Here is a 12,487-nt window from a genome sequence, read left to right on the forward strand (position 1 = left end):
ACTGTCGTAATGCTTGTATCGGTCCTTCAGGCTTTTAAACACATCTCTCTTTGTTGATGGTTTACATTTTTTATGTGCAGTCCCTGTAATGGCACGCACTGGCCACCTTTCTTTTGTTATCTCCCAATGTGAAGTACGTCAACTGCAAATATTTGCTTGTTTTCGAGCGCAGGGGTTTGCCAACTGGAACAAAAGAATGGGTATTTGAGACGAGTTGCTGGCTTTGTGTTTATAATAGCCCTGTCACACGGCAAATGTAATGTCACTTCCATCGAATGACATTTAAGTGAGCAATGTCATTTTCCCTGAGTGGCTGTCACACAGCGAAAAAAAAACAAAATTATGACCATGACCTTAGGAAAAAAAAGAAGCTAACAAAACTTGCATTTAACACATGTATATCTTTTAAAAAATAATTTTTAATAATAGAAAGTTGCTTTAAAAATATATACTTGGTCATTTTAGCAATTTGTCACAGGTACACAACAGTAAGAGTCAAGTCAAGCTTAGGCACACCAAACAAAAAAAAAAGACAACATGGCCGACGACATAGGTCTTTTAAATAGTCTTGCCATACCTTTATCAAAACGTGCATTTTTGCTTCAGTCCACTGCGTGCAACTTTTTGGCTCTGCGCACGCAATCCTCAACACACGTGCACGGAAGGACCTAACTGCCGGGACTAAACAAATGGCGTGCAGCCACTGAAGTGAAAGTAGCTTTTGTCAAAAAGTTGTGATGCTAGTTTACGTCACTAAACATGCACTTGCTTATTAAACCTGATAAGTAGTTTCTGATTACAAAGATGAGAGAAACTTGAGTCATTAGCGATCTTTTTAGAACATCCCTGGCGTCAAGACTACACATGCGGTCCCAAATCGAATGCAAGTGAGTTCTGGGAATTCATTCTGTAGAAAATGTCATTTTGAATTAATGTCATTACGTTTTCTTGTGTCACAGAAAATAAATTACATTATGATCGAATGTCATTTGTTGTAAATTACATTAGATCTGCCGTGTGACAGGGCTAAACCCTACGAAGGAACAAGACTTTCATGAAAGATTGCAAACACAAGCGCCGACTCACAATGGCACTTTATTCAAAGGAGCAGTGCCAAACATTTTACATATAAAGCAAACAACAATAGCAAATTAATTAGGTTGAGTTTTGCTTTTTGATTGCTGTACTTTTAATCTCTTGCCTCGGTGGTGTGGGTGCAAATGCATTTGTGTTTCTTGGTGTCTTCCGTTTTTTCTTTTTTTTTTTGCTTTTTGTCTATTATTTTGGTGTTATTTCTTAGCACCTATAGCAATTTAATATGAGAACTTTTCTTTGGACTGTTCTTTAGAGCAAGAGCTTCTCTGTTGAGGCATTGCCTGCTGCACATTTTGTAAAGCAAAGTGATCAACCGTAACAGTACACATTCTTCTTTAGGAAGCACAATTAACACTAAACGCATTCTTCTTGCAAAGTTCAACATTTGTCAGCCGTTCTGGTGGGTTAGCTCAATTTTGAAAGGAGGCTAACTGAATTAAGCTTTTTCGTTTATCCTACGTTCTTACTTGTATGAGTAAGTGTTATAGGTGCATAAAAATTGTCCCACTTCTTCCTGTCAGAATTCTATACCTTCAATTTCTTCTTTTTCTTTTTTTTTTCTTTATTGGTCATTAGGAGATGCATTACCGTAGTGACTAACATGGTCTTTAAGATGAACTCGGACATGTGAGTATACTTTGCGATTCGGAATGTTTCTGTGGTTGCTTTTGGTGGCACTGTAGCCATTCTGGGAAAGTTTCTTCTCTGCGGTGCTGGTGTCATGTGCATGTCCTGTACGCTGCGACACCGTCATGATTTCTCTGGTCGCTGATCTGTCTGTAGACACTGTGGTGCAAGGTGTCGGTGTTGCGAACTGCGGTTTGTGCCAATCCACTGCAACTCCGGTCTTAGTGGTGACGTCGACCAGGGTGTCTCAAGAACATAAGCGTGCCAGGAGTGTTTTGACACTTTGAAGTTGTGGCTCACCTGCTAGGTGTTATGTAGTGAGCTCCTTGCTTTGTTCTAACCAAGCCTTGCTTGCTAGAAAGCAAGTTACTGTGTGTTTACAAAAGAGTACTTATTGAGGCTAGTTTGTTTGCGGCTCCGGCAAGACAAACAGGGCAGTTTCCAGGGTTGGAAGAAAGCACTGTTGAAGAAAGAAGTGTCACTCTTCTTTGTAGCCTGTCCATTGCAATATTTTCCTGCTGAAGCTGCTGTGTTATTGCCTGTCATTACGCTTGGGGTAATGTGCACTTGGACAGTTTGGAAGAACAACAGAGTAATATTGACTAAAACTACTGAGTCTCTGTGTACACAGTATCACTGATGCAACCTACAACTTTCACTGATACCTTGAGCAATGTTACATTTGCCACTCTTTTTTGCGTGTGAGCTGAAATGTATCATCGGGCAGGATTTCAACTGAATTGGATTTTTTTTTTCCCCCGTGACCACTCTGTATACAAAGTTCATATGTGAACAAACCAGCATTTTAGACAGATTACATGAAAAGGTTTTGCCTTTTATTGCTGCCTTGCCAGGTTCGTGCATCACAGGAAGAGCTACAGGTCACTTTAGCCAGCCAGGAACAAGATACAAAAAAAAGGTCATTGCCTTTCACTAGTCCCTTCACGCACTCATCGCTAGCCAAATAGAATGGGTCAATGGCTCACACTTAGCAGTCTGTCTTCCTCTCTCTGTGACGCATAGCCAGTTCTCACTACTGGTTGAAACGACCCACATAGTTTTTTGCCGTACAGCAGTTGGTGAGACAGAGTGCAGTTATTTGACCTAGCATTGCCTTGAAAGCTCATAATGTGAAGAGGGCTCCGACATGTAGTCTAAATTGCATTTAGTACAGTACGGTAGCCCAACCATTTGGGCAAACAAATTGTGACATAGCAAAAGGTTGTGTTTTACGCAGGCCTTTTATATAATCGGGATCGGTATGCTGCAAGCTGCGAACCCCTAATACCGTTTGTTGTGTTGGTAAGAGAGCCCAGCATAAGTAGCTGCTTTGGCTAAACCATTGCCTTGTTGGTGCTCAAGCCTCGCAGAAAGGCAGCATTTCACACTGAATTTTGCATGCTACCTTGCTCAGATGGAGCATTTGCCTGCTTTGTCCAGGAAAAATTAGCACGGATTGTCTGTGGTACTGCCAGAAAAAAAAAATGGGCAAAGTTCCTCAGTGAATCCAACAGCAGCGCCATCTGTCCTAGGAGTGTAATGTAAAGCACGGACTATGGAGAGATGACAGTGTTGAGGACTGTGAGGCATAACATATACCTGTGCTAAAGTCGGACATTGCACAGCAAGGTTTGCACGGGACCAATGCAAAACTTCCTTAACCTTGCCACTATGGTCCTGTATGACTCTTGACATGTCCCTTAAGATGTTTAGCTTCAGAAATATGTACCACAATACTCGGGAACAACTAGCCCAGTCTCTGTACTACTGCAGTAGAACCTCGTTAATACGATCCCGTTAGGTACGATTTCCCGGCGCTGACATTGACAATTGAGAACACAAAAAATGACCCAATACAGTTACGCTTATTTTTTACCTATTCATACGTTCCCGGAAAACACCATCTTTTGGCACGAACGTTCAGTAAATCTTCTAACTGCGATCGTATGATACGTTTTCTGGCTGCTAGTTCCCATATAAACAAGAAAAGGCGGAAGGCACACGCGATTGGGAACAGTAGCTGCCCACCGCATCAGCATTGCCACTATACTTACCGACCCATCTCACGTGAAAGCGCTGGTGCGCACTAAGTTTCTTATTCCGGTACCAGCAAATGTCCTCCCGGGTCGTCGCACACCGCTTTCACAGCTATTGCCACCAACCCTATTGTGATAACCATCTTCGCTTAACTGTTTCACTACACGTGGGCCTTGGGTGCCGTTGGAAGCATACTGCCTGCTTCTAAAAGGCGATAACCTGAACACACCACCATTCCCTGCTGCGGGAGGCACACAGTGAGCATCATGTTTCACTCTGGTGGGATCGTAGGCATCGTATTCGGGTGTCGCCCACTAGCTCGGTTTCGTGTGGGTTTCCCATCGCTGTCTTAAAACACTACACAATAGCAAAACGACAATGTGCACTTGCGTTCTACCAGCCCGACGCACATCGGCATCTCTTAGTGCAATGATTCGCGCTGAGTGGGCACTTCCCACCGAAATTCTCCGCTTAATGAAGCTGCTCACCCAGACTGAATTCAAGAAGCACAAACATAAACTTGCCGAAGCCCTAAAACGACAACGCACGTCGGCATCTCGTGCTGCAATGACTTGCGCAGCACTTCGCTTTATGTAAGGTGTCAACTACAGTGAGTCTCTCAGTTTTTTTTAGTGACTTCTGATCGTTTCTTTCCGCAGTTAGTATGTTTTCTTCTCACATTTTTTTCCGAAACGTATAAACAAGGTTCTACTGTACCTCCCAGCAAAGTAATAAACAAAATGTGTCACGAAATCACACCTGCCAGTCGTTTGGCCACAAGAGCCATTTGTTCTGTAGTGGACTACCTTATCGAAACAACATTCTGTAGAATGTACTGGCAGCAGCAAAACCTACTTACTAGAATGAAATGTGACAGAGTGCTGTTTTTTTTTTTTTTTTTTTTTTTTTTTACACTTTGCGAGTCAGGGGAAAATGCGCTGTCAAGGGGAAAAGCAGCCTTGGTAACATTTTGCGACTGGCGGCTGTCAGGTGTGTTGCAGTTACGAGACAAATGCGGCAGCCATTCCTGCCGGCTTGTCAGAAAAGTGCTTGCCACAGCAAGGAACTTGTACAAAGCCATGAACAGCTGCGCGGGTTGTTCTGATGTTGCACTTGGCTAAAAACGTAGCATGGCCCTTGCATCGTGCGGTAACTTCTAATATATAGCACTGGACCGCTGCCCAAAAAAATGTGAGGTCACGGCCGGTTGAGCAAAATTTGGTTGCCACAGCTGTCGGTAGTGCAACAAAAATACCACTTCGATCAAGCGTGTTGGTAGCACTGATCCATTTTTGCAGTTTTGCACACAGCTACACACTAATGACCCATCACTTCAGTCATTTGACTTTTTGCATGAAACTGCGAAAGTGGACCTCCAGCCTAAAAACCGTGCACACATTGCACAGAAGGGGTCACCTGCAGTCATGATTGTGTTTCAATTGTTTGGCTGATTTTACAGGTGTGAGTAAAGTTGGAGAGGATGAAACCAGTGCGTGGACAAGTCATTTGCTATCAAAGCATTTGTAGTAGCTTCACTTTAGGATGGGGGTCCCCACAGACTACTCTTTATTAATAGATATCTGCATTAAGCATCGCGGCAATGCACTTTCTCCCATAAAGTAGCATATTTGCCAACTCTTTCAAATTTTCTGTAAATTTTGCAAATGTGGGTTCGTACAATTTTACAGATTTTGTATAGTCTTACGAAAAATAAATTCTGGTTGCGAATAAGTTTCGCTCGACGGTCTCCGACCCTATCGGTGGAAGTCTTCTGGTGGTGAAAGCATGTCATCGTGGTACTTGCTCCAAGCTAGTTTGTTACAGCCGAAATTACCAGCAGCAATGTTGCTAAAAAAGTCACAGTTATCTAAGAACGGTGCATTGCATGTCAGTCTCTGCTCTTTGAAATTTGCTGCTGCTTGCGTGGTGCCTCTGAAGCTAAATCATCATCAACAAGGTTCATACGTATCCCACAAGAGGCACATGCTCAGGGCAAGCTATGAAAAAAAAAAGAAAGAGAACCGTGCTATCCCTGCTCTCTACCAACCATCAGTGTTGCGTCTACGTGATTTTTACAAATTTTAATGTTCACAGGTTTGCAGGTGTTAAGTAGGAAAATGCCACCCTTGTATTGAACAACCCCTGTGCTAGAACTACGGTGTTGCGACTAAAGGGCAAAGTGATGGCACCAGACTGCTCAAAGTGACACGAGTTTTAGGTTCAGCTTCAACTCGGCCAAGAAGTAGCTGGAGCACAACTTTGCAATATCATGAAGTTGCATGTGACACGCTCCTGCACTGGTCTTAAGCTGCGGCATTCAGCAAGTGTTTTCACCCTGCGTTTCCTTGTGTACTTGGCAAGAGTACTTGGCATAACAAAGAAAAGCATGATTCTGAACACGAAGATGGATTGGGATGAGAAATGTGGTGACTAGTGCTCAAGAAGCTGCGTTCTGGATCTTGTACTTGGGCTTCTTTTTTAATTTATTTTTTTGCTCGTGCCAATGTGAATAACTGCGGTCAGGAACACGTACTCTTTGGACTGCTGCATGCTTCATCATGGCTTGCGGTGAAATTGAGGTGGCGGTGCTTTCTTGTTATATTGAACTCTTAAATTGGCCTCGAGGCTAATTCTTTCACGCACTTATTTTATTTTAAAATTTCTTGCAGGCGCAGGGGGTGAAGGAGTGCACATTTGTGAAGAATTTTGACATGGGTTTTTGAAATATCATTTTAAGTGCAGCCTGACACGATGGCATGCTTTTTTTAAAAAATGTTTGGCAACACAAATGTTCGAAGAATGCCTGCCACGTTTGTTCATCAGTTTGAGTCCTGTTTGAGTGCTAAACTGTTGACACTTGGAGATGATTTTTATATGCTGTTTTTGTTCTTGTGCTGTGAATATTTTATCAACATGGAGCATGTTTACACTAACTTATTGTAGCTTGTTCAGTGCTGATTGTATGCACCTGTTGATATTTTGCGCACTACTGCTGTATTTGTGTGAGTGTCTTACCTGCCTATGTGAGAATTTCACCCTTGTAAATTGCCCAGAAAACGAGTAGCAGCTGCATCACATTGTCGTCGACCTATAAAACCATGGGTTTCTGCGCAGGCTCTTTTTTTGTGGCTGTCATGCCATCTTTATAAATGTGAGAACCTGTCTACCTTTCTTGAACCATTTTTGTTTTTCTTAGCGTGGCATTAGCTCACTTCTTAAAACTGTGTGTTTGTGGTGAGGGAGCAGCGCTCAAGGGTGTTACTGCTTAAACAGATTTGTTTCGAGTTGTGACTTGAGTGCTCAAGGCTACGTGCGCGGTTCAGTGCTACAGATTTCTGATCTGTTAACGACGCTGGAGTGCATGTCCTGTAGCGCTGCCTGTGTCTTTGACTGACCACTGCCTTGCATTGTCAAGATTATGCACTGCAAACACATTTTGAGACTGCAGATGTCTACTGTCTGTTTCCTCACTTTTCTTTTTTATGAAAGAAAATGAGGCAAATTTAGTTACAACGATAACCACAGTTTTTCATGTGGCAATTGCAGAAAAGAATAGTAAGAAAGAAACCTCACAAAGTGAGTAAAAAATAAAAGCAAGAAAGCAGGTGAAACTGCACCCGAGGTCCTGGTGTGGTCTGTGATGTACAGGTCTACCGCTTATCTTTGTCCCTTTCCTCTCTTCTCTGTTGGCCAATGTTCAGGTTTCAACCTAAAGGTTTGACAGTTACGATGTAGTCACCAGTTCCTTCCTTCGTGCCTTTCCTCCTCCCCCATCAAAAAGAAATGCTGCTACTATCATTCTACTGGCAAGTGTGAGAATGTTGCATTTTGCTCATTGCAGTGGCAATGTACGTCACAACTTCAGATGCATACCATTTATGTGCTGGGAAGAGATGTGCTTAGTCAACGATAATGCACTGGTGCATAATCTTTGTTCAAGTGCGCCATGCTATGTGCCCAGCAGTACAGCATCTAAGTGTGAGTGTGCTTGAGTGCGCAAAAACAAATTCCTGACAGAGGCGGTTCAGCTGAAAGCACAGAATGTTGACAACAGTTCAAGCTCTCTGCCCAAGCATATTATGGCGAATAGTTCCTCGATTGCTGACAGAACAAGTCGCATACGGCTCATAGACTCTCGCAGACATTGCCCCACAACAGAGGCAACGCAGCTGTATTTGAAGCAAGAACAGTGTGTCTCAAAAGTTTGTCAGCGTATCAAATTATGTGGTCAGAGTGCTGCGCAAGGGCCCTGCGGTTTTGCCTCCGGGGTTTATTTCTCTGTCTGTAGCAACGTCCATTGGTGTTAATTAATGTCACTGTAGTAGCATTATACTTGAAAGAGAGTAGAAGTGCTCAGAGATTGCAAATATTTGGCTGCTTATAGGTGCAGTGAGGCCACAGTGCTTTCCGGACTAGTGTTAGTGCTCAACTATACGGTTGGGAATACCATGGTGCAAGACAAAATGGCATAGATTTTGTCTCAGCCTTGCGGAGCTTGTACTGTGCCTCCACTAACTACAACATGGCGTGTTCTGGGGTGTATGAAATAAGTTCTTTGGCTTGCTGCATAAGACTCCTACCAGCTAGACAGACACCTAAAGCTTGCAAATGAGGACCTATTTGGAGACTTGAGTTTAGTTTTCCAAAAATAACCATCATGGTACTGTAAGGTCTATCTGAAACAAAAGGCCTGTGCAACTCATCAGTCAATTTAGTATCACGAGACAGTCTTCTGATATGAAATTCTGTTTGCTACCAGAAGACAGTGGCATAGACACTTTCATGTGCTCTGTATTTGCAAACTTGCCAGCATGTATGGTAGTCATTGCATGTCAATCAATACCCATGTCACTATATCATAGAATTGGAGGCACCTTTTGCATCTCTGGACACAGGCACTCTTTGGTCAGGCCAGCCCTTGTGCCATTAAACCGCATGCATCGTCATCTCTTGGATGCTCACTGTATTACAATAACCTAATGCGATTGGCATTCGTGGCTGTTTCCATTAACTACTGTGAAAGCAAGCCATTGCACCATAGTGCAGTTATAGATGGCATGGCATGGTTAGGCAAGCTGTTTATCATTGTACTTTAAACAGTAGTTTCACAACTTTTGTCTCCAGAGTGCCTCTCGTTCGAGAGTGCTGCATGCTGGTATTTAGGTATTGTGCTCACTACTGCAAGATGGCAGGTTACAGAGACCATTTCTGTATATCTTCGCTGCTTACGTTTTATGCAAACCATTTTCTTAGCCAATCACCATTGTGGGCATTGTCTAGTTTTGGGGTTGGCTGTGTTCGAGGATTTCCAAGTCTTCGTAGAGCCGGTGCATTAGCCAACATAGCAGCCTTCCTGTATGTGTTTGTGTGAAGTGGCAAGGCCATCGACAAACAAGCAATTTCGCAAAATAGTGACCTTGTGCTGCTTTTTATGTTTAGTGAGCAGCTCTTAACACATTTTAAAGTAATGCGTTCAGTCTCAAATCATCAGCTATTGCTGGTATACATTTTCTTTTTTTTTTCAAGGTTTTTATTTTATGTCTTGCAAAACGACTCAACTCTGTCATGTCTTTTTAAGCACACACACTATGGCTAAACTCTGGTTTCGTGTTTACAACAATGCTTAGCTCTTTTTTACAAAAGGAATATTTGTCTTCATTCAAATACAATGTCTCCCTCTCTAAATAGCCTCGAGCATCGTGGTACGGAAAATACATTAGCAGCATTGATGTAGTGGCACAGATGTGCATTCATCTTAAAATTTGTTTTCCTTCGTTTGTATTCATCACCAAACAAAATGGAACAAGTTTCTTACAAAGTTTGCATGACCAAAGGCTATGTAAGGATCAGGTACAGCAGGTTCTGTGAGCTAGTGTAGGGACCCGTTTGTACACATTGAAAGGTCGACAGTGAATGAATCATTCTTTGGAACACGCGCACTTGTACACCCTGTTTTAATGTAATCCAGTGCTTGAGATGTTGTTACGTGAAGCTGCGTGTTCTGGCACCTGTGTTCTAACGTTTCTGTCCTGGATTAATGTTGCCACATGTGTTGTCCCCCCTCGTCTCGTCCCATTGACCACTTTCTTTTTTGTTTCCCTGCCTAGTCAATATAGGCATGTTGCCATGCCACCTGTGTTCCTGTACTTGAACAGCAGATTCAAAAATATTTTTATACTGTTGTTGTTGAGGCCGTGTATTTTTGTATCCTTTTGAAATGGACTGTTTGAAGCCATGTTGAAAACATTCCCGGCAGGGTGATGCCGAAGCCACTGTGTCCCAAACCTGTCGCTGCCTGCATTTTCATGCCCGTCGTGACATGCTTTCCGCCCTGTAGTGTCTCGTGTGAACTTGCATGAGCAGTTCCGTAGTAAATGTTCTTGTTCACTCGAGTGCAAACGTGTTTGTGTGACTGTCCAAAGCTTGTTTCACTGCCAGAACACAAGTAAGTAGCAGTAAGACAGATGGCACGTGTACTCCGATGCCAATTTGAGGTCATGTAGCAGGTTCTCTTCTTTCGTTGGTTTTGACGGTAATAATTCGCACCATGCAAACTTCTGAAGTGACTTGGTGCTCTTCAAGCACAGATATGCAATGCTGTTCCCACAGGTCAAGTATTTTTGAGAGCTCAGATGCCCAGTCTATATTTGCTAACACAACAAAACATAAAATTCAATATCCTTAATCTATTGTGCTGCTGTAGGCTGTCAGTGATGCTGAAGATGTAAGAAATTCGTTTTCAGTGGACAGATTTCATTTGTGCCTGAAGAGATTAAATTATATGTGCAGTGCAATCTAACTTTAAAGAATGCTCAGTTAGCATTGGGCTATATGGTATGAAGGCACAAAGACTATTCTTTAATGCATTGATGTTAATGTGTTGTGTCCTATGAGCCTTTTGTGTTTTTTTTCTCTTGATAAAGTACAAGTGTGTCAGTTAAATTTGCTTCATTACCGGCTAGGTGTTCCCTTTAAAAGCAAACCGTACTGTAAACTGCTGAGTTAAGTAGTTTTCACAAAGCCATGCATGTGCCATTTTTCAGAAACATAGCCTTGTTTCTTAGCTAGGAGGAAATGCATTCAAAATTCAACCAACAGCATCAAGGTCTGAAACTCCCATGTTGTACTGCAGCTCTTGAGCAATATATAGAAAGCTTCTTGTGGCTCTTCGAATATCTGTAAGCCGTCATGGCATGGAGAATAACTTCCCTGAATTCAGTCAGCTTTCAATGAGCCTGCTGGTTCACAGTTACCACAGTACTCGAATTGACTTGTCCACTTGACATTCCAGTGCAATTTCAAAAATGTAGTAGTTAAGAGAGCTGTGCAGTTAATAGCATGCAACATGACTTTGCATAACTTCTCATGTGATGCCTACAGTGTGCGAGTGTTTATGCCTAAAAACTTTAGTACGACTAGCATAGACTGTACGTTGTTCTTTTAAACCAAAACGAGAAGTGCACAAATAAAAAATGCCTTTTCAAATGGAGACATTCTTCAGTAGTGACAGCTGAGCCAGACATGTCACACTTAGTAGTTTTAGAATTACAAAAGAGAGAAATGCACAGGTAGACATGAAGTGATCAAGAGTGGTTGCACAAGGTACTGTGCTAGTGCCAATGTTTCGACAAAGGGACTTGTTAATGACTACTACATGTCCCCATATCAAAACATTGGCTCAAGCAACACCTGTTGTTTGACCCCTTTGTAGACCGCGTGTCGTTCATGGCATGGCATACAAAGGTGTTTGCTACAGCTGCAAGGTCTGATCACGGAGCTTCAGAGGTCCTCATTCCGCATGTAGAAGCCCACATGAAAACTATCCACTCCATTCTGCCAAGGGCTCACTACCAACCGCTTCGCAAGCAGCTTTCGGAAAGCTAAGCTAGCCTAACCAAAAAAAGGCCTTCCTCCTGTTTGCTGTGCACAGTAGTGCATGAAAGACGTGTATTTTATGGCATATTTTGGGAAAGTATTAGAAACTGGGGATAGCCGATATTCTAGTGAACATTAAGAGGAAAAAATGGAGCTGGGCCAGCCATGTAATGCGTAGGATGGATAACTGGTGGACCATTAGAGTTACAGAATGGATACCAAGAGACGGGAATCGCAGTCGAGGATGGCAGAAAAGTAGGTGGAGTGATTAAGTTAGGAAATTTGCAGGCGCAAGTTGGAATCGGCTAGCGCAAGACAGGGGTAATTGGAGATCGCAGGGAGAGGCCTTTGTCCTGCAGTGGACATAAATATAGGCTGATGATTTCAAGTTTAGTTTATTATACATACTTAAGAGGTTACATAGTTGTGTATATACAGAAGGAGGTTCCAAGGTGTTAATCACCGTTGGCGGGACCTCCTGTGCAAGTATAACAAGCAAAACTACAAAGTAAAAAAGCAAGCAAAAGAGAGAACATAAATATTACAAAGGCAAAATACATGCAAGTATCAATAACATTCACTGGTAGATGGGATGAGTAGCGAAGCGAGTAGAATTGGGATTAGAGAGCACACATTGTGGAAAAATGTCTAAAGTAAGGTCATGGTTATAAATTTTAAAGAATATAATGCCTATATTATAAAAATAAAGGCTAGACAAAGGTAAAATATAAAGATGAACAAAAATGGGGAAGGAAGGTGAACACCGTGAAGCGAAATTAATAATGCGGAGTGCTTGTTTCTGGAGTTTAATCAATGGGGAGAGGTGAACAGGAGTATGTGTGACCCCATGATG

General features: G+C 42.4%; 1 protein-coding gene across 8 annotated transcripts in view; it reads left to right on the forward strand.

Annotated features, from left to right (window-relative positions):
* Positions 1 to 10,151, forward strand: part of LOC119461658 (solute carrier family 41 member 1) — a 54,738-nt gene extending 44,587 nt beyond the window's left edge. For 5 of the 8 annotated variants that reach the window (XR_007468199.1, XR_007468202.1, XR_007468197.1 and 2 more), the window contains one exon: positions 1,672 to 10,151. Coding sequence is in view for 2 of the 8 variants with exons in the window: in XM_049671854.1 (XP_049527811.1) it covers positions 1,672 to 1,688 (17 nt within the window). In the remaining 6 variants the exon portion in view is untranslated. The remainder of the gene's footprint in view (positions 1 to 1,671) is intronic. The other 3 variants (XR_007468200.1, XR_007468201.1, XM_049671855.1) reach the window with 1 other exon arrangement.
* The last annotated feature ends 2,336 nt before the right edge of the window (positions 10,152 to 12,487 follow it).

Source organism: Dermacentor silvarum, chromosome 8 (assembly GCF_013339745.2).
Source record: "Dermacentor silvarum isolate Dsil-2018 chromosome 8, BIME_Dsil_1.4, whole genome shotgun sequence".
NCBI classification, from domain to species: domain Eukaryota; kingdom Metazoa; phylum Arthropoda; class Arachnida; order Ixodida; family Ixodidae; genus Dermacentor; species Dermacentor silvarum.